This window comes from Somniosus microcephalus, chromosome 3, assembly GCF_052327205.1.
Source record: "Somniosus microcephalus isolate GS21.2 chromosome 3, FLI_Smic_1.0, whole genome shotgun sequence".
NCBI lineage: Eukaryota > Metazoa > Chordata > Chondrichthyes > Squaliformes > Somniosidae > Somniosus > Somniosus microcephalus.
In genome coordinates this window covers 327118074-327136755 of record NC_140989.1, presented here as the reverse complement: position 1 = coordinate 327136755, position 18682 = coordinate 327118074, and the positions used below count along the sequence as shown (strand labels likewise).

General features: G+C 43.7%; 1 protein-coding gene across 1 annotated transcript in view; it reads right to left on the bottom strand.

Annotated features, from left to right (window-relative positions):
- Positions 1 to 18682, bottom strand: part of zswim5 (zinc finger, SWIM-type containing 5) — a 288978-nt gene that overhangs the window by 51623 nt on the left and 218673 nt on the right. Inside the window, exon 5 of the mRNA XM_085983115.1 lies at positions 17440 to 17619. Within this exon, the coding sequence (XP_085839241.1) occupies positions 17440 to 17619 (180 nt within the window). The remainder of the gene's footprint in view (positions 1 to 17439; positions 17620 to 18682) is intronic.

The window sequence follows — 18682 nt, the reverse complement described above, 5'->3', positions numbered from 1 at the left end:
GGGAGTGGATTAGGAAAATGAATATGGACTGGCATTTCCTACAAACAATAACGAGTGAGAACTCGGTGAAGATAGTCGGCCCAGACTCTGGAACGGATGATGGTAAGCCCAACTCAGGTGCAAAAGACAAAGTTTCAGCACAGAATTCCACTGAGCAACAACAACATAGTTTAACTGTGGATTCTGAGTCTGGCAAGTCTACTGATGTGCCCATTTCTGAGGGACACCGGGCTCGAACTCAACTCCATTTCAAACTACAACAGCAATTAGAACAAATGCTTCGCCGTTTTGAGCAAGAGTTGAATGCAACGAAAGAGTTCTTTGATATAGAGTTGGAGAATCTGGAAAGAGAACAGAAGCAGCTGATGGAGAAAATGGAGCAGGAGCACACAAAACGTCTGATGTCAGAGGAGTTAACGGTCAGCCAACTCCTGCATATGCTGAAGGACAGGACTCTGAAATGGGAAAAACTTGAACACGAACTTCAATATTCAAACGAAAGGGGTTCGGAGCTCTCAAAGGTTATTGGAAGAGCTGAGGTGGCAACACAGACTGAGATGACTGCAACAGAGCAGCCCTTGGATGCCAAAAGTACGCTGACTCACGTCAACGTAGAACAACAGACCGCTGAAACAGCTGCTCCGGTAGAGGGATTGAATAGTCCCTACCTCCAACCAGTAAAGACCTGTTTTTGATTTCTTCATCAATAACGTGGCCACAATACGAGATCTGCTTCTGGAAAAACTCGCACTTGTGGCGATTAGCTCGGAGCCCATATTCCTTCAATCTAGTGAGCACCTGCTCCAGGTTGGCGAGGTGATCACTGTCATTTTCGCCCGTGACCAGGATGTCGTCCAAATAACACTGGGTCCCTGGAATCCCTTGCAGGGCTTGATCCATTGCCCTTTGCCAAATAGCCGGAGCTGATGCTACCCCGAACACCAGCCGGTTGTATTGGTAGAGACCTTTATGAGTGTTGATCGTGAGGTACTGTTTCGAGGCTTCTTCTACCTCCATTTGCAGGTACGCCTGGGCCAGATCAATCTTAGTGAAGCGTTTTCCTCCAGATAGCGAGGCGAAAATATCTTCAATCCGCGGAAGCGGATATTGTACCGTGTGAAGGACTGGGTTCACTGTCACCTTAAAGTCCCCACAGATGCGAACCTTCTTTGGTTCCCCAGGCGTATTACTCAACGACCTCTTCATTACAGGAACGATGGGTGTAGCCCACTCGCTCCAGTCCACTTTGGACAGTACTCCAGAACGTTCCAAACCTTCCAGCTCTGCTTCGACGGCTGGGCGGATCGCATAAGGCACCGGTCTGGCCTTAAAAAACTTTGGGCTTGCATTTTCCTCTATTTTGATCGTCGCTGTTATGCTTTTTAGTGTTCCGAGTCCTTCCTGGAACACTTCTTGTGCGTCAGTTAGCATTTTTGACAGTCGTCCTCCTTTTTGGCATCTACCGTCAGTGCTTGTATGGAATGCCAATCTAACTGTATCTTCCGGATCCATTCACGTCCTAGTAGTGGTGGTCCTCCATCTGGCAATACATATAGGACCATTTTTGGTGTTTCCTTGCCGTTATATATAACGTTCACCCTTATTTTTCCTTTGGGGTAGACTTTTTGCCCCGTGTACGTCTTCAAGACAATCTCTGTATCTCTCAAGGGTATATGTGAGAATAGCCGCTTGTAATCCCTTCGGTTTATGACTGTTAGGGCTGATCCTGTGTCCAATTCCATTTTCACTTGGACTCCGTCTATCTTGCGTGTGACCCAGATAGTTTGGTGATCCTCCATTTTGATTACATTATGTAGTTTCAGACAACCCAGCTCCTTGCTTCCGGAGTCTGTATCACTTTTCTGTTCGTCTGAACTACTCTCCGTCACCTTATGTACCTTCTTGTACTTCTCCTGTGGAGATTTCTTGCTGCTGGTTTTCTTTCCCGACCTGCAGACTCTTGCTATGTGTCCTACTTTTCCACACTGTCTGCACACTTGGTCCTTGAACCAACAATCCTTATGGTCGTGTGTTGTTCTGCCGCAGCGATAGCACTTCACTGCTCCGTATGACATTTCATTTGTGCCATATTCTTGCGGTCTCCGTTGTATCTCTGCAGCGCCCCGTGCGGCTGTTTCGTGTGATACTGCCATGCTGAAAGCCTTGTCCAGCGTAAGATCCTTTTCTGATAGAAGCCGTTTCTGGGTTCCTTCACTTTGAAGCCCACACACAAACTTGTCCCTTAAAGTATCTGCTAGTCCCGTTCCAAACTGGCAGTGTTTCGATTGCTTGCGCAGTTCCGTTAAATACTCAGCATTACTTTCATCTTTATGCTGGTTCCTTTTGTGAAACTTAAATCTTTCTGCTATCAGCAGCGGTGTGGGGTTTAAGTGGTCCTGTAGGATTGACACTATGCTTTCAAAATCCTTTTCCACTGGCTTCTCTGGGGTTACTAGGTTTTGCAGTAAGCCATACGTTTTTGCACCCATGGAATTCAACAATACCAGTGCTTTCCTGTCATCTGGCACTTCATTCGCCTTGCAGTACACTTCTATGCGTTCGACATGTGTCGCCCAATCTTCGACTTCATTGTCGAACGTTGTGACACTGCCACTCTTCGGCATCCCTGGGTGTGGTTAGACTGGCTTAAAATGGCGTCTCCCGCGCTCTCCCTTCTTCTCCGCTGCGGCTCAAAATGGCGTCTCCCGCACTTTCCTTTCTTCCCACACTCTCCCTTCTTCTCCGCTGTGGCTCAAAATGGCGTCTCCCGCGCTCTCCCTTCTTCTCCGCTGCGGCTCAAAAAAAAATGGCGTCTCCCGCGCTCTCCCTTCTTCTCTGCTGCGGCTCAAATGGCGTCTCCCGCGCTTCCTTTCTTCCCCGCGGACGCTGCTCAGCCCTTGAACACCGGCTGCGCTCTGCGCGTTTTCCTGCGCGCTTCTCTCGTTGACGCCGCTCGGTCCTGAACACTGGCTGCGCCCTGTGCGCTCTACCCTCTCTCTTATCCCGTCGACGCTGCTCGGCCTTTTTCTGTGCCGTCGGTCGGTTCTAGCCGCTGCTGTCCGGGGAGGGTCTGCGCCGTACCTGTTGCCAGCCCGTTTCGCTGGACCACTGTGACTGGAGAACCAAGCCCAGCTCTCAACAGCCTCCTCTGCGATGCTCAAGTCTCCGCTGGATGGTCGACGCCCGTACTTCTGGACTCGGCCTTCTTCTTGCACTGTTCTCCAGGAGCGAATCCCTGGGAGGTGATGCAGAGTTGCAGGTAGGTTCGAATCGACTCGTCGCCAATGTTAGATCCGTGTATCTTGATGTTGTGTGTCCTTCAATAACTAGACAGAGACTGCAGGGGAACAATCAACAGGTGTTTACTGAATGAGGGTTACTCTAAAACAGTACAGATCCCTACTCAGGGTTTATATACAGGTGTGGTCACTGCCGGTACTACAGTATACAGGAGCTGTAAAAAGTAGTTCTCCCCTTAAAGGTACATACACTACACTGCCAGACTGGGCTTGCGGCAGGTGGTGAGAGAACCAACATGAGGGAAAAACCTACTTGACGTCGTCCTCACCAAACTACCTGTCACAGACGCATCTGTCCATGGGCATCCATGAGGCGTGGTGGCCATCAGCAGCAGTGGAATTATGTACCTCATGGTCCGGCATATACCATTATCATCAAGCCAAGAGACCAATCCTGGTTCAATGAGGAGTGCAGAAGAGCATGCCAGGAGCAGCACCAGGTGTACCTAAAAATGAGGTGCCAACTGGGGAAGCTGCAACACAGGACTACATGTATGCTAAACAGCGAAAGCAGCAGGCTATAAACAGAACTAAGCGATCCCACAACCAACGGATTAGATCAAAGCTCTGCAGTCCTGCCACATCCAGTCGTGAATGTGACAATTAAACAACTAATGGGAGGAGGAGGCTCCATGAATATTCCCATCCTCAATGATGACGGAGCCCAGCTCCCGAGTGCAAAAGACAAGGCTGAAGCGTTTGCAACTATCTTCAGCCAGAAGTGCTGAGTGGATGATCCGTATCGCCCTCCTCTGATGTCCCCACTGTCACAGAAGCCAGTCTTCAGCAAATTCGATTCACTCCACATGATATCAAGAAACGGCTGAGCACACTGGATACAGCAAAGGCTATGGACCTTGACAACATCCTGGCTGTCGTGCTGAAGACTTGTCCTCCAGAACTAGCCACGCCTCTAGCTAAGCTGTTCCAGTACAGCCAGAACACTGGCATCTGGAACACCGACAATGTGGAAAACTGCCCAGGTGTGTCCTGTCCACAAAAAGCAGGACAAATCCAATCTGGCCAATTACCGCCCCATCAGTCTACTCTCAATCATCAGCAAAGTGATGAAAGGTGTCATCGACAGTGCTTTCAAGCGGCACTTACTCACTAATAACCTGCTCACCGATGCTCAGTTTGGGTTCTGCCTTGGTCCAAACATGGAGGAAAGAGCTGAATTCCAGAAGTGAGGTGAGAGTGACTGCCCTTGACATCAAGGCAGCATTTGACCAAGTGTGGCATCAAGGAGCCCTAGTAAAATTGAAGTCAATGGGAATCGGGGGAAAACTCTCCACTGGCTGGTGTCCTACCTAGCACAAAGGAAGATGGTTGTGGTTGTTGGAGGTCAATCATCTCTGTCCCAGGACATTGCTGCAGGAGTTCCTCAAAGCAGTGTCCTAGGCCCAACCATCTTCAGTTGCTTCATCAATGACTTTCCCCACCATCATAAGGTCAGAAGTGGGGATGTTCACTGATGTTTGCACAGTGTTCAGTTCCATTCGCAACTCCTCAGATAATGAAGCAGTCCATGCCCGCATGCAGCATGACTTGGACAACATTCAGGCTTGGGCTGATAAGTGGCAAGTAACATTCGCGCCACACATGTGCCAGGCAATGGCTATCTCCAACAAGAGTCTAACCACCGCCCCTTGACATTCAACAGCATTACCATCGCCGAATCCCCCACCATCAACATCCTGGGGGGGGGGGGTCACCACTGACCAGAAACTCAACTGGACCAGCCACATAAATACTGTGGCTACAAGAGCAGGTCAGAGGCTGGGTATTCTGCGGCAAGTGACTCACCTCCTGACTCCCCAAAGACTTTCCACCATCTACAAGGCACAAGTCAGGAGTGTGATGGAATACTCTCCACTTGCCTGGATGAGTGCAGCTCCAACAACACTCAAGAAGCTCGACACCATCCAGGACAAAGCAGCCTGCTTGATCGGCACCCCATCCACACCGTGGCTGCAGTGTGTACCATCTACAAGATGCACTGCAGCAACTCACCAAGGCTTCTTTGACAGCACCTCCCAAACCCACGACCTCTGCCACCTAGAAGGACAAGGGCAGCAGGCGCATGGGAACACCATCACTTGTAGGTTCCCTCCAAGTCACACACTATCCTGACTTAGAAATATATCGCCGTTCTTTCATCGTCGCTGGGTCAAAATCCTGGAACTCCCTACCCAACAGCACTATGGGAGTACCTTCCCCACACAGACTGCAGCGGTTCAAGAAGGCGGCTCACCACCACCTTCTCAAGGGCAGTTAGGGATGGGTAATAAATACTGGTTTTGCCAGCGACGGCCACATCCCAGGAACGAATAAATTAAAAAAAACATTGTTTAGCACAGCGTTCTTTCATCTTTGGAACCTGTGCTAGACTGATGGGCTGACAAGTCTTTTTTTTCCTCTGGCTGTAGGGTCCAATGTGAAATAAGATTAGCTATTCTCAACCTAGTTCCTAGTGAACACAGGTGCATAATAATATCCTTAATTTGGCAATTTTATTCAGACAGGCCATAGGAAAGCCGATGTAGGAAATGAAAAAAATCTCAACAGAACACTCGCTCTTCTGAGTAGGTGTTAAGATAGATCGTAACATCAACTAAATCCACAAGAAATGGTTTAGATTGGAGAGAGAGTGTGACACTCAGTATCAATTATTTTGTTAAATGAATCTATTTATACTCTTATCTCGGTGGATTGTTTAAACAGTACATGGTGATCACATAAAACCCGAGAATTTTGTGGCTTGGAAGAGTGACGGAGCCCATCAGTGTGAGGAACGTGAATTTAAATACACAGATGAAGCTGAAACAGTGCTGGGTTGATGATTATAACTCTACTGATGTTAACTTAGCTTTCTCGTACCAAGTCCAACTGAGCAACACAGGAACAGGAAAGAGTAGGGCACGTAGCCCCTCAAACGTCTCCATTTATATCTGTGATGACCTTTTAAGCAGAAGCAGTTGCTTTTATTTTAAGCATTTCATCAGAGAATTAATAAAATTGGTGATGAAATACACCAAAGACATGGGGAGCGCTGTGCAGAAGCCAAGTACTGGATAATCACAGAAATCCCACAGTGCAGATAGAGGCCATTTCGGCCCATCGAGCCTGCACCGACACATATCCCATCCGATCCCCGTAACCCCACGTATTTAATCCCCCTAACACTAAGGGTCAATTTATCATAGTCAATCAACCTTAACCGCACATCTTTGGACTGTGGGAGGAAACCGGAGCACCCGGAGGAAACCCACGCAAACACGGGGAGAATGTGCAAACTCCACACAGTCACCCGAGGCCAGATTCGAACCCGGGTCCCTGGCGCTGTGAGGCAACAGTGCTAACCACTATACCACCGTGCTAATGAATTTCGGAGTCACCCCATGCTACCATCATGGACATCAGTGGACAAGCTATGGACAAATAGAGGCTGCCTCCTTAAACTGGGGGACAGCTCCTATCAAAGAAAGATCAAACAAGAGAGGAAAAGGGAAAAAAATAACCCCCACAGCAAAGCAGAAAGTGCATTTGAATGAGATATTTCAAAGTATACCTGGAATATCTGGCACAGGGAGCAGACTTTCTCCAGGGATGATGGAATGGAATCTTCTAATGATGGAACATCTATAGCAACTAACTATGGAGCAACCTAACGGATCGTTAATTGCATCCAAAAGAGAGTAGCAGCACACTTTAAAAAATGGCCGTAGTATGTGCTTTAACAATTCCTTCTACCCAAGTTGCCTAAAATACACTGCAGATCAGTTACAGATGGAAGATAAGCTTAAAGTACTGAGTTTCAATTAGAGACTACTCCTAGAGAAGATATGCATAAACGATGAAGAGCAAGTGCATTGTCAAACTAAAGGGGGAACATGATGGCTCTGGTGTTAATCACTGAGTAAGTATTATATTGGAACCCACAAATAAGGAGAAACATATGAGTTTTCCCAACAACTTTTTGAAATTCATACTGATTTTTAAATTTTATATAAAAAAATATCTACTGACCGACTTGACTCCAGCAGAGGATGCAGATCCCATTTAGCACTCAACATTATGTACTATTTTCTTTATCCTGCTTGCATTAATTAGTGACAAAAAATGGGGCAAGTATTATGTGATAGATAAATCTCCATTGGGAACAGGATGACAATCTCGTTACAATCAGAACCCTCTAACCCTGCCTCTTATGTTAGCTGTGTCTGATGGACTCCCTGAGTTGCCCTGTCTATTTGTATGTGCATTGTTGAATATAAAAATATTAAACGCTACCATGTTTCCTATATTACAACAATGACTACATTTCAAAAGTACTTAATTGGCTGTTAAGCGTTTTAGGACATCCTGAAATCGTGATAGGCGCTTTATAAATGCAAGTCTTTACAGTCTTTTTTTTTATTGGATTGATAATATCCCGGATTGAAAATTCTGCAAATATGTTGTAATTTTTGGTCATCCTCCAAATTCCCCAACCAGAAGGGCAGGAAGGTATTCTGTCACAAACCTCTACAAATTCTGTTCCATAATCGCTAGTAGGTGCGGATTGTGGTCTGTGGTCACTCGCTTACAATTTTCCTACCTTCGCTGTGGAGTAGATGGAGAAAAAAATAAAAAGCATCTACCCTCTACTCAGTGCCTCATTCCAAGAGCATTAGAGCGATTAGCAATTCAACATCTGGATACACAAGCCTAAATCCTTAACAATAGCAGCTCACACCACACTTTAATGGCATGCGTGAGGAAAGTTTGGTACAATAGACAAATAACATTTACCATATTTAGAAGACAGCAACGTTTCAACTCAATGCAAAGCAGGACAGGAATGCATATCACAATGCAAGCAACAATCATGTCAACATGTGTGCATGTCTGTGTGAGCCAAATGAGCGATGTGAAGTGACGTGTATTATAAAATGAAAGCACGGAAATGCAGTCGTAAGACATTATGGAACAAGATGCACACAATATAAATTAAATCTGTGGAGACAATACGGTGGCTTTTTTCCAGAGAGACTGAATTTTATATTCAAATAATTGTCTTATAAATTTTAAATAATAATGTAACTCTACAGGTCAGCATCTTAGTTGGTAGGTACTTAGCCTGAGTTATTCCATGGCCTGTAATAGCTATTTAATTTTTCTATAACCTGGGAGAACTAAATGGGTTATAAATGACACTTTCTATTGTTGAGACTTGGGTTTATACTATCTCTGACTGATGGGATGCAATGTTCCCATCTTTTGTCCATGTGAATTTAGTTTAGCCAAACTCAATCCAGTTTTGATTGGTATGGACCCACAGTACAAAACTGCCCCTTATTTGATAATCTGAGAGGCATTAAGGAATGTTCCTTAAACGGAATAAGGATTTCTGGTATGGGAAGTGGAAAAAACCATGTTAGTGCAGTATGTGGTGATCTTCTATTATTGGGACTGTACAAAAGGTAGCTTTACTCTGTAGTTGTCTGTGCTTTACCTGACTTTAATGCTGACACTAGGTGATAAAAGCAGAAGGAAGTTTCGAGTCCCTTGTAATGATAGTCACCCTTCTCCTTGATGAGCACAAACTCCATGCAAAATAAACTATTTAACTGTAAACAGCTAATTCAGGGTGTCAATGTTAAGTGGACATGTTAAAGTAACATCATCTCTAGCTCGTCCTTTCCATGGAATGGAACGTGATCTCAGATTTTCATTTCCCCCCTGCACACATTATAACCATTAGTTCCAGACTGATTGGAGATTTTAAAAATAAAAGCAGCAAAAAAAAAATTCTGATGACATCCAAAATCGGCTGTTTACTGAACTCTATGAGCTGTAAGGGTATGGTGGTGTAGTGTAGTGGTTATGTTACTGAACGAGTAATCCAGAAGCCTGGACGAATGATCCGGAGACATGGGGGGGCGGGATTTTGCCTGCGCTCAGTGGGTGGGTTTGGAGGCGGGACCGGTGGCAAAATGGTAAAAAATGGGAGCGGGTCCCGAACCCCCTCCCAACCCTCCTCCAAACGATCTTCCCGGGAAGCGGGTTTCCAATTCACGCAGGGACCTGTCTCCTAGCGGCGGGAAGGGGATTAGAGCTAATTAACTGCCTGTTAACAGGTAGTTAACACGCAGTTAAGAAGCTTTTTCCCATTTTGCGTCTACTGCTGTGGGCTTCCCAACATTGAGAAACCCCGCCAGGGTAAGTGAGGCGAGCTGTGGATTTGTTGTACTGTAACTGTAGCTGCAGAGGTAGTGTGAAGGCTGCAATGGGACACTGGTAAGTATGACAGGTGAGAATGGTAGGGAATTTTTTTTTACTGTGGTTTGATGCTTCTGCAGTTGACAAGCTGTGATGGGTTTGTGCAGCCTCACCTCATCTGGAGAAGTGATAGATGGCTTCTGCAATCTCACATGCAGCTGCCATTTGTTTCATCCTAAGGAGAGAGTCATTGGAGAGCCTGGGTGCAAGGACTCAACCTTTGGACAGTGAATGTCAGTATTTGACAGCACCTCAATGCTGTCAAACACTGACAATTCATCTGTCAAAAAATGATGGTGCCCGTCACTTTAACAAAACTAGCAGCTGAAGCATCATGCACTGACGTCATCTGACACCGGCTTACCCTTAAATGGCCGGCAAGCCCGCAGGGCGGGCTTAACAAGGCCAATCAAGGGAAAATAGTGTCTGTTCGTCAGACGTCGCTGGGGGTGGGACTAAAACCCGAAAACCAGCAGTCCTGCCTCGACCTCCGGATCTAAGGTAAAATCTAGCCCAGGAGTTCAAATCCTACCACTGCAGCTAAGGAATTTAAATTCAGTTAATTAAATAAATCTGGAATAAAAAGCTAGCATGGTGACGATGAATTGTCATAAAAACCCATCTAGTTCACTAATGTCCTTACCTGGTCTGGCCTATATGTGACTCCAAACCCACAGCAATGTGGTTGACTCTTAACTGCCCTCTGAACTGGCCTAGCAAGCCACTCAGTTGTACCAAACTGCTACGAAAATGACCTTCACCATACGGACTGCAGTGGTTTAAGAAGGTGGCTCACCTTCTCAAGGGCAATTAGGAATGGTCAATAAATAAAGCGACGCCCACGCCCAATGAATAAAAAAAAAGAACATCCAAAATCAGATGTTTACTGAACTCCATGAGGGAGCTTTAAAGTGCATCCAGGAGAGCTTTTCGAGCCAGGTGCGATACTGGACCTAATTCTAGGGAATGTAGCGAGCAAGTGGCAGAAGTGTCTGTCGGAGAGCATTTTGGTGACAGTGACCATAATTCGGTGAGATTTAAGGTAGTCATGGAAAAGGACAAAGATGGACTGGAAATAAAGGTTCTAAATTGGGGGAAGGCCGATTTTAATATGATAAGGCAGGATCTGGCCAAAGTGGACTGGGATCAGCTACTTGTAGAAAATCCACATCAGAACAGTGGGAGTCTTTCAGAAAGGAAAGAGAGTACAACACCAACATGTTCCCGTAAAGATCAAGGGTGGGACCAACAAGCCCAGGGAACTCTAGATGTCAAGGGATATACAAGAATGGATTTGGAAAAAAAGGGAGGCTTTTGGCAGAGAGGGGGCATGAAAAAACACTGGCAGGCAAAATAAGGGAAAATCCCAAGGTGTTTTATAAGTACATTAAGGGCAAGAGGATAATCAGGGAAAGAGTAGGGCCCATTAGGGACCAAAGTGGCAATCTGTGTGTAGAGCCGGAAGATGTAGGTGAGGTTTTAAATGAATATTTTGCATCTGTGTTCACTATGGAGAAGGACGATGTAGGCATAGAAATCAGGCAGGGGGATTGAGATATAATTGAACAAATTAGTATTGAGAGGGAGGAGGAACTAGCGGTTTTAGCGGGCTTAAAAGTGGATATATCCCCAGGCCCAGACGAGATGTATCCCAGGCTGCTGTGTGAGGCAAGGGAGGAGATTGCAGGGGCTCTGACACAAATTTTCAGAACCTCTCTGGCCACAGGGGACGTGCCAGAGGACTGGAGGACAGCTAACGTAGTATCATTATTCAAGAAGGGTAGTAGGGATAAACCAGGGAATTACAGGCCAGTGAGCCTAACATCAGTGGTTAGGGAAATTATTGGAAAAAATTCTGAGGGACAGAATTAGTCTCCACTTGGAGAGGCAAGGATTAATCAAGGAAAGTCAGTATGGCTTTGTCAGGGGGAGATCATGTCTAACGAATTTGACTGAATTTTTCGAGGGGGTGACTAGGTGTGTGGATGAGGGTAGTGCAGTTGATGTAGTCTACATGGACTTCAGTAAGGCTTTTGACAAAGTCCCACATGGGAGACTGGTCAAGAAGGTAAGAGCCCATGGGATCCAGGGCAATTTGGCACATTGGATCCAAAATTGGCTTAGTGGCAGGAGGCAGAGGGTGATGGTCGAAGGTTGTTTTTGTGACTGGAAGCCTGTGTCCAGTGGTGTACCGCAGGGATCGGTGCTGGGTCCCTTGCTGTTTGTAGTGTACATTAATGATTTAGATATGAATGTAGGAGGTATGATCAGTAAGTTCAAATTGGCGGAGTGGTAAATAGCGAGGAGGGAAGCCTCAGGCTACAGGATGATATAGACGGATTGGTCAGATGGGCAGAACAGTGGCAAATGGAATTTAACCCTGAAAAGTGTGAGGTGATGCATTTTGGGAGGACTAACAAGGCAAGGGAATACACAATGAATGGTAGGACCCTAGGAAGGACAGAGGATCAGAGGGACTTTGGTGTGCATGTACATAGATCCCTGAAGGCAGCAAGACAGGTAGATAAGGTGGTTAAAAAGGCATATGGGATACTTGCCTTCATTAGCCAAGGCATAGAATATAAGAGCAGGGAGGTTATGATGGAGCTGTACAAAACACTAGTTAGGCCACAGCTGGAATACTGTGTGCAATTCTGGTCGCCACACTATAGGAAGGATGTGATTACATTGGAGAGGGTGCAGAGGAGATTCACCAGGATGTTACCTGGGCTGGAGCGCTTCAGCTATGAAGAGAGACTGGACAGGCTGGGGTTGTTTTCCTTAGAGCAGAGAAGGCCGAGGGGGACCTGATTGAGGTGTACAAAATTATGAGGGGCATAGATAGGGTAGATAGGAAGGAACTTTTCCCCTTAGTAGAGGGGTCAATAGCCAGGGGGCATAGTTTCAAGGTAAGGGGCAGGACGTTTAGAGGGGATTTGAGGTAAAACTTTTTCACCCAGAGGTTGGTTGGCATCTGGAACTCACTACCTGAAAAGGTGGTAGAGGCAGGAACCCTCACATCATTCAAGAAGCATTTAGATGAGCACTTGAAATGCCATAGCATACAAGGCTACGGACCAAGTGCTGGAAAATGGGATTCGAATAGACAGGGTTTGATGGCCGGCGCGGACACGATGGGCCAAAGGGCCTCTATGACTAAGTGAAGTTATGTAATTTTTGGGGTGAATTTTGTGATCATCAAGGAAAATGATTGCCAGGGAGTGGAACTTTTAATTACCCAAGAGGAAATCTATGCGCAAGTTACATCACTGATAATATTTGTATTGAGTTATCTCCTTCAAGTTACTTGTAGAAGTCAAGCAATCACAAACAGAGGCATTTTTATACGTCATTTTTGTACATTTATATTTCAATGAATATGCATTGGCTTTTAAAACAGTGAATTGTGCCACTTATATTAAAACAGCTGTTAAAAAATGATTAACTGCAATTCTCTCAAGCTGTTTTTCCCCCAAGTTATTTTAATATTTGCATTTGCAATGGTGAGTGCTGTTGATATTATTGAGATTAAAACTGGTTAGGAGGAGTTATTGAGATGGATAGTCTAAAGGAGATGAATAAACAGGATTAACATGATGAGATCACTTAAGCACTCCTGCTGAAATCATCCTATGCACTGCAATACTACCAAATAATTACCTTGCAGCATTGGTAATAGTTGAAGTAATTACAAATCTGTATTCCCTGCATACAATTTAACCCCAGTTTTAACAGATTAGTATGTACTGACTGAAGCAATGAATTAAGTTAATTACAACGGATGGATTAATCTAACAGAAGTCAGATTTTTTCTGCATTTCCTGCATATTCTCTGCAACACCTTTTTAATGAAAGGATCCCAGGAGGTCTCACAAGTTCATCAGATTTCTCAATTTTCTGATTTGCTAGCATATTATTTCTTCTGCTATATATTAATAGCAAGTGGTAGCTGACACTATCTTTAGGAAAAGGAGTTCCCAGGAGTGTTTTAATATTTGCTTGGGGTTTTCCACACAGAATATCTTTGAAAACCACTGTTCTGCAAGTCACATGTGCTGCTCAGTAAATCCCAATGTGTTAGAACTCTCACTTTCACAGTGTGATTTGTTAACCCATAACAGAAATCAGTGGTGAGTCATACAACTACCCTTCACTACGATGAAATACCTCATGCAGTCTAGGTAGTATAAATAATGTTTATTAAACTGTCACTATAATTACATTTTTTTGTGCAATTAATTCAAAAGAACATTCAAATTTAATATTTTGAATTAAACACTGCATTTTTCACAAGTTGGTGCAATGCAAGCTTTATGTACATGGAAATTAAATCCAAAGGATCGGATAGTACCAGTTGCCTGCATACTCCAGAAACTTAAACTGCTGCACACATCAGCATTTTCAAAAAACAAAAATTAATGGGCAATCTCTTCAACATGTCCACTGAACACAGACACCCTGAATTAGCTGTTTACATCACCAATTGTCGTGATTACGGTGCTGGAGTAGCGACCCAAAGGTTGAGAGTTTGAATCCCACCGTGGTAAGTTGTGAATTATTAATTCAATAGATCTGGTAATATGTGGGCTAGCATCAGAAAAAATAACCATGGAAGCTGTCACATTGTCATAAAAACCTAACCAGCTCACTAATGTCCTTCAAGGAAGGGAATCTGCCATCCCTACCAGGTCTGGCCTATACGTGGCGCTAGTCCCCAATATGTGAGTGACTCTTGATGCCCTCTGAAGTGGCCATTCTGTTGTAGAAACAATCGCTGACAGAAGGCAATCCACTACCACATTCTCAGGAAACCAGGGGGGGTAATAAATATATCTCACCAATGCTGCCCCTACCCAAGAACAAATCACAATTCTTCCAGTGAAAGTTAAGTAAATTGTACCAAATATTTTACATTTTGTTTAAAATAAATTAATTACTAGCTAACTTGACTAGTAAGTTGCAGATGTGAATCATACCCTAAACAGTGCTGAATGTATACTTTGGCGAATTAAGTCCACTGAATTAAGCCTCTGACTGAAGTGACACATCAACCATAATTGCCCTTGGCGCTGTTCTAACATTCTTGTCCAGCTGGCCATCAGAGGAACTTTCTGGGAACTTTCAAGATACTGCACATACTCCAGCAGTTGTCAAACAATACTCAGAGGATCCCTGGTGAAGCTTAAGTTTTCCAGTAACAGTTTAGATGAAATTATATAAGCTGAACAAGAATTCCCAAAATGACAATGGACATTACTGGAGCCCGTAACAGAGCTGTGCACCTATGTATAGGCACACAGGTGCAGAGCTTTCTCTTGGCTGGGAGAATTAGGATTAAAGCCAGGCAGGATAAACAAGGTGTTGCCTGCTGGAACCTATACAGAGCTACAAACCTGTAGCTATAGTATAAAAGTATTTTACTAATGACTTCCCTGATGTGTGGAGAGGGTGACTTGTTGCAGACTAGTGATGATGTTAACCTCCATGTGTAACTATGCTAAGTTTACTAATATAAAATATGGCACTACATCACGTAGCTTGTGTAAAGCAAACTGCACAACATTATGCTTCAACTCCTTGGAACAATTTCCCCCGACCCAGTCCATTTCCTGCTAGATCTGGATTGGTTAAGTGAAGATTTCCTCACTCTCATGGTTGATATCTTATCAGAGATATCAATGAGTTTCAAGCGGCTCTTGGGATGACCTCAGCCTTTTGTTAGATGGCCTTGTATAGAATCCTCCAATGCCAATGATATCCTCCCTGTGTCTTGCTAGTGCTGGTAGATTTCGTCCCCATCTCTTCTGAAATGTCTGAAATATCTTCCTTTTCAAGCATATTGGTTCTTCCACCAATCATGGGTTTAGATGCCAATGAATCTGTTGTGATCAAAATGTGGAAATTATGAATGACTTTGTACCATGCTTCATCTGCAGAGAATTTATTTTAAAAAGGTGCCTCATAAGACTTTGAGCTCCAACTTTCTGGAATGCAGATGCAAGAGTAAAATGGACATTATACAGTATTTATTAGTATAATAAACTATTTTAATTGAAACTGACATCCATTGGCATCCATATCAAGTTAGCCCACATTGCCATGCTCTATATGGAGTATAATCAATTACAAAGAATAATATACATACACGCAAATTTTGAAAATTAACTTACCCAAATAATCAGTCAATGTAGTCTCCTGATCTTTTAGATTATTAAAGATGAAGACCACTCTCCTTTCCGTTGCAGTCAGTGTTTTCTCTGGTTACACAACTCCATTTGAGGCTTCATTCTTGTGACCTTGACTTTGTGATACTTGCAGTCATCCCACCGCTTTCAGGCCATTGAATACCATTTATTTTTAGGCATCAGCATCAATGGCTCTACTAACAACTTTTCCAGTTACCTTGAGCCCGGTCATATTAACATTCGGACGATTATGGGTATTTTGTTAAGGAAGTGTTTGGCGCATAAACACCAGCATAGGCCTATTGGGCCGAATGGTCTGTTTCTACACTGTAAAATTCTATGTAATCCAATAATGTTGTCATTGTTGGAATTCTTTAGGATTATGCCTCATATTGCACAATTCATCAGCAGCAGAAATTATGTTAGGCTCTTTAAAGGTCAAATGGCTCATTTTCTGTTGTTAAGATGTTCAGGTTACACAATTTAGGCTAACCTGTCACTTAAGTTTCCGCTGGCAATAAATTACCATGACAGAATAGGGAATAGACAGTTTGCATGGCTCAACTTTAAAAGTGTGCAATTTGTACATATTTAACCACCAAAAAGACCTTAACATACATGCAGAGGATGATTCCCTCTGTATTTCTATAGATAGAAATTGGGATTCTTCACCCTTGATCTCAATATTTCTTCCGATTCTGGTTATTAGCAACAACTGTCTAAATAAAAACAGATGCAGAATGGGAGAAAACAAAAATAATGGGTTAAAAGAAAAAGGATGTTAATCAAAATCCATTTTAACTGTTACAAATTTGTAAAGGTTACTGACACTTCCCCCTTAAGCTTTATTGGTTATACTGGTTAGTGAAAACCATGTTCAAATTTTTCACCTAAAGCATTTTATAAAAACATGACTGACAATATGCAATTCTATTTTAATGGTAAATTAATTTCTCTGTGTACTTGCCATGAATTACTATTTCCTATTAGCCATTATTTCAGTGTTGAGATATTTTAAAGGACATGCAACATGGACCAATGATGTATTGGGGGGGGGGGTTTACATCTCATTTCCTCTGGTTATAATTGAAGTAACCAATTTTCTGAAATAATTATGAGTTACATTTTTCTGATACTAAGACAAAACATTTGTGATCAAGTTACTAGGCTGTTAGGGGTAAAAGTAACTCCTGGGGTCACTACTAGCACTGCATGGATTGATACTTACCTCATTTCTGCATTAAACTCCCCCTAACACCTAATTCAACAAAAGGAAATTCCCATTCTGAGTGTCAAACAATATCCTTAACATGACCTCAGTCTGCTCCACAAGGATTCCTGAAATTAATGAGGCCATTAAGTGAACATGGCTTAAAACTAATAGTAACAAAAATATGATTGTAGGTCAGGGAAGAACTCTCATCAGTGATGTTCAGTACGTTGTACTTGAATTTAACTCCAGAGTTAGGAGGACTTTTGCAGTTTACCATCACCAGGTTATCTAAGCCCTCTATGAGTAATAGCCTTATAATTTGCTTCCAGGCATCTACTGTTCTGCATTATTATTTATGTGAATTGACATTCCTCAGAGAAATAAAATGATCATTCCAAAAGGTTTAAATCTTTTGTTTTTTTCAACAGCCACAAAGTGAAAACAGAAGACTCCCTACATGGTGTGGTGCAGCACTTACCTTGATTCTGATTGGAGCTCTGAGGAAGAGCATTGGTGATGTTAGGTAACTCGTTGCCGTAGTTTCCATCTTCCAGAGGACAGACATCCATGTCATTCCACTTCTTCAGCTGTCGGAGCCAGGAGACTTTCTCGTCTGGTTTGCAGTGAGGATTCAATACAATGCACACCCACAGTGCACCTGAAAAGGAAGGAGACAACTCTCAGCGATGAGGCATTTCAATCATTGCAGTGTCAAGTAATGTGCACCGTAACCTAGGAATTGGATACACTGTGGAATGTGTCCCATCAGCACAGAGAATAGGAGGAAGAAAATACTATCGAGCATTATAATTAAAACATGCACTAAAAAACTGCCCATTGAGCATTCATTCTTGCAGCATTGTCATGAGTTGGGGAAGCTGAAAGTCCATCTGAAGCTCAGGGTCAGGGCTAGCTCTTGCTTCTGACCATATTCATACACTAACTGACTGAAACTAAAACATACACTGAAGCATAATACCACAGGCTTCATTCTGCTATAAGCGATATCTAAAGGTTCTTGTAAGGACTCTATTGTAACCCATGTTCCTCTCCTCTTACCCTTGGCATACCACAAAAGCAGAGAAAGAAACCAATGACCCTAAGCAAGCCATTACCGCACAGAATGCAGCGCCACTTACTCTAACCCTCTCGCTCTCCCCTCAAAAAGCAGGAGCTCAGGTACATCCCTCCTGGTGGATTTTTATACTGAGGTACAGGGTGATGCATAAAGCACAAGTCAGCAGGAAAAGGTAGTGGTGGCAGAAGAGGGGCAGCAACCTGCTATCAGAAAAGCAACAACTGTCAAGGCCAGGAATCTGTACCTCAGTCAATGGGTTTTAAAAGGATCTTTCTTTTAATTTAAAAGGATCGAAGATTGCTACAGTTGTTGGGAGATTGTGTCAAGCAACCTGACTCCTAGAATGGATGAATTTACCACCTGCTTCTAACACTGTATTGATGGATGGATTTGCAGCACTGCAGCCCTGAAACAAGTGGCAACTCTAGAGACATTTGGAATGGAGCCTCCAAATGGCAGAGCCCCTTAAGGGCCAGTTAGCGCATCTCTTGTGAATGCTTAGACTGCTACCATAGCAAACCAGTGCTTCATCATGGAAAATAGCTCTTTCAACAACAACAACTTGTATTGATATAGCACCTTTAACGTAGTAAAACGTCCCAAGGTGCTGCACAGGAGTATTTTAAGACAAAAAAATTGACAC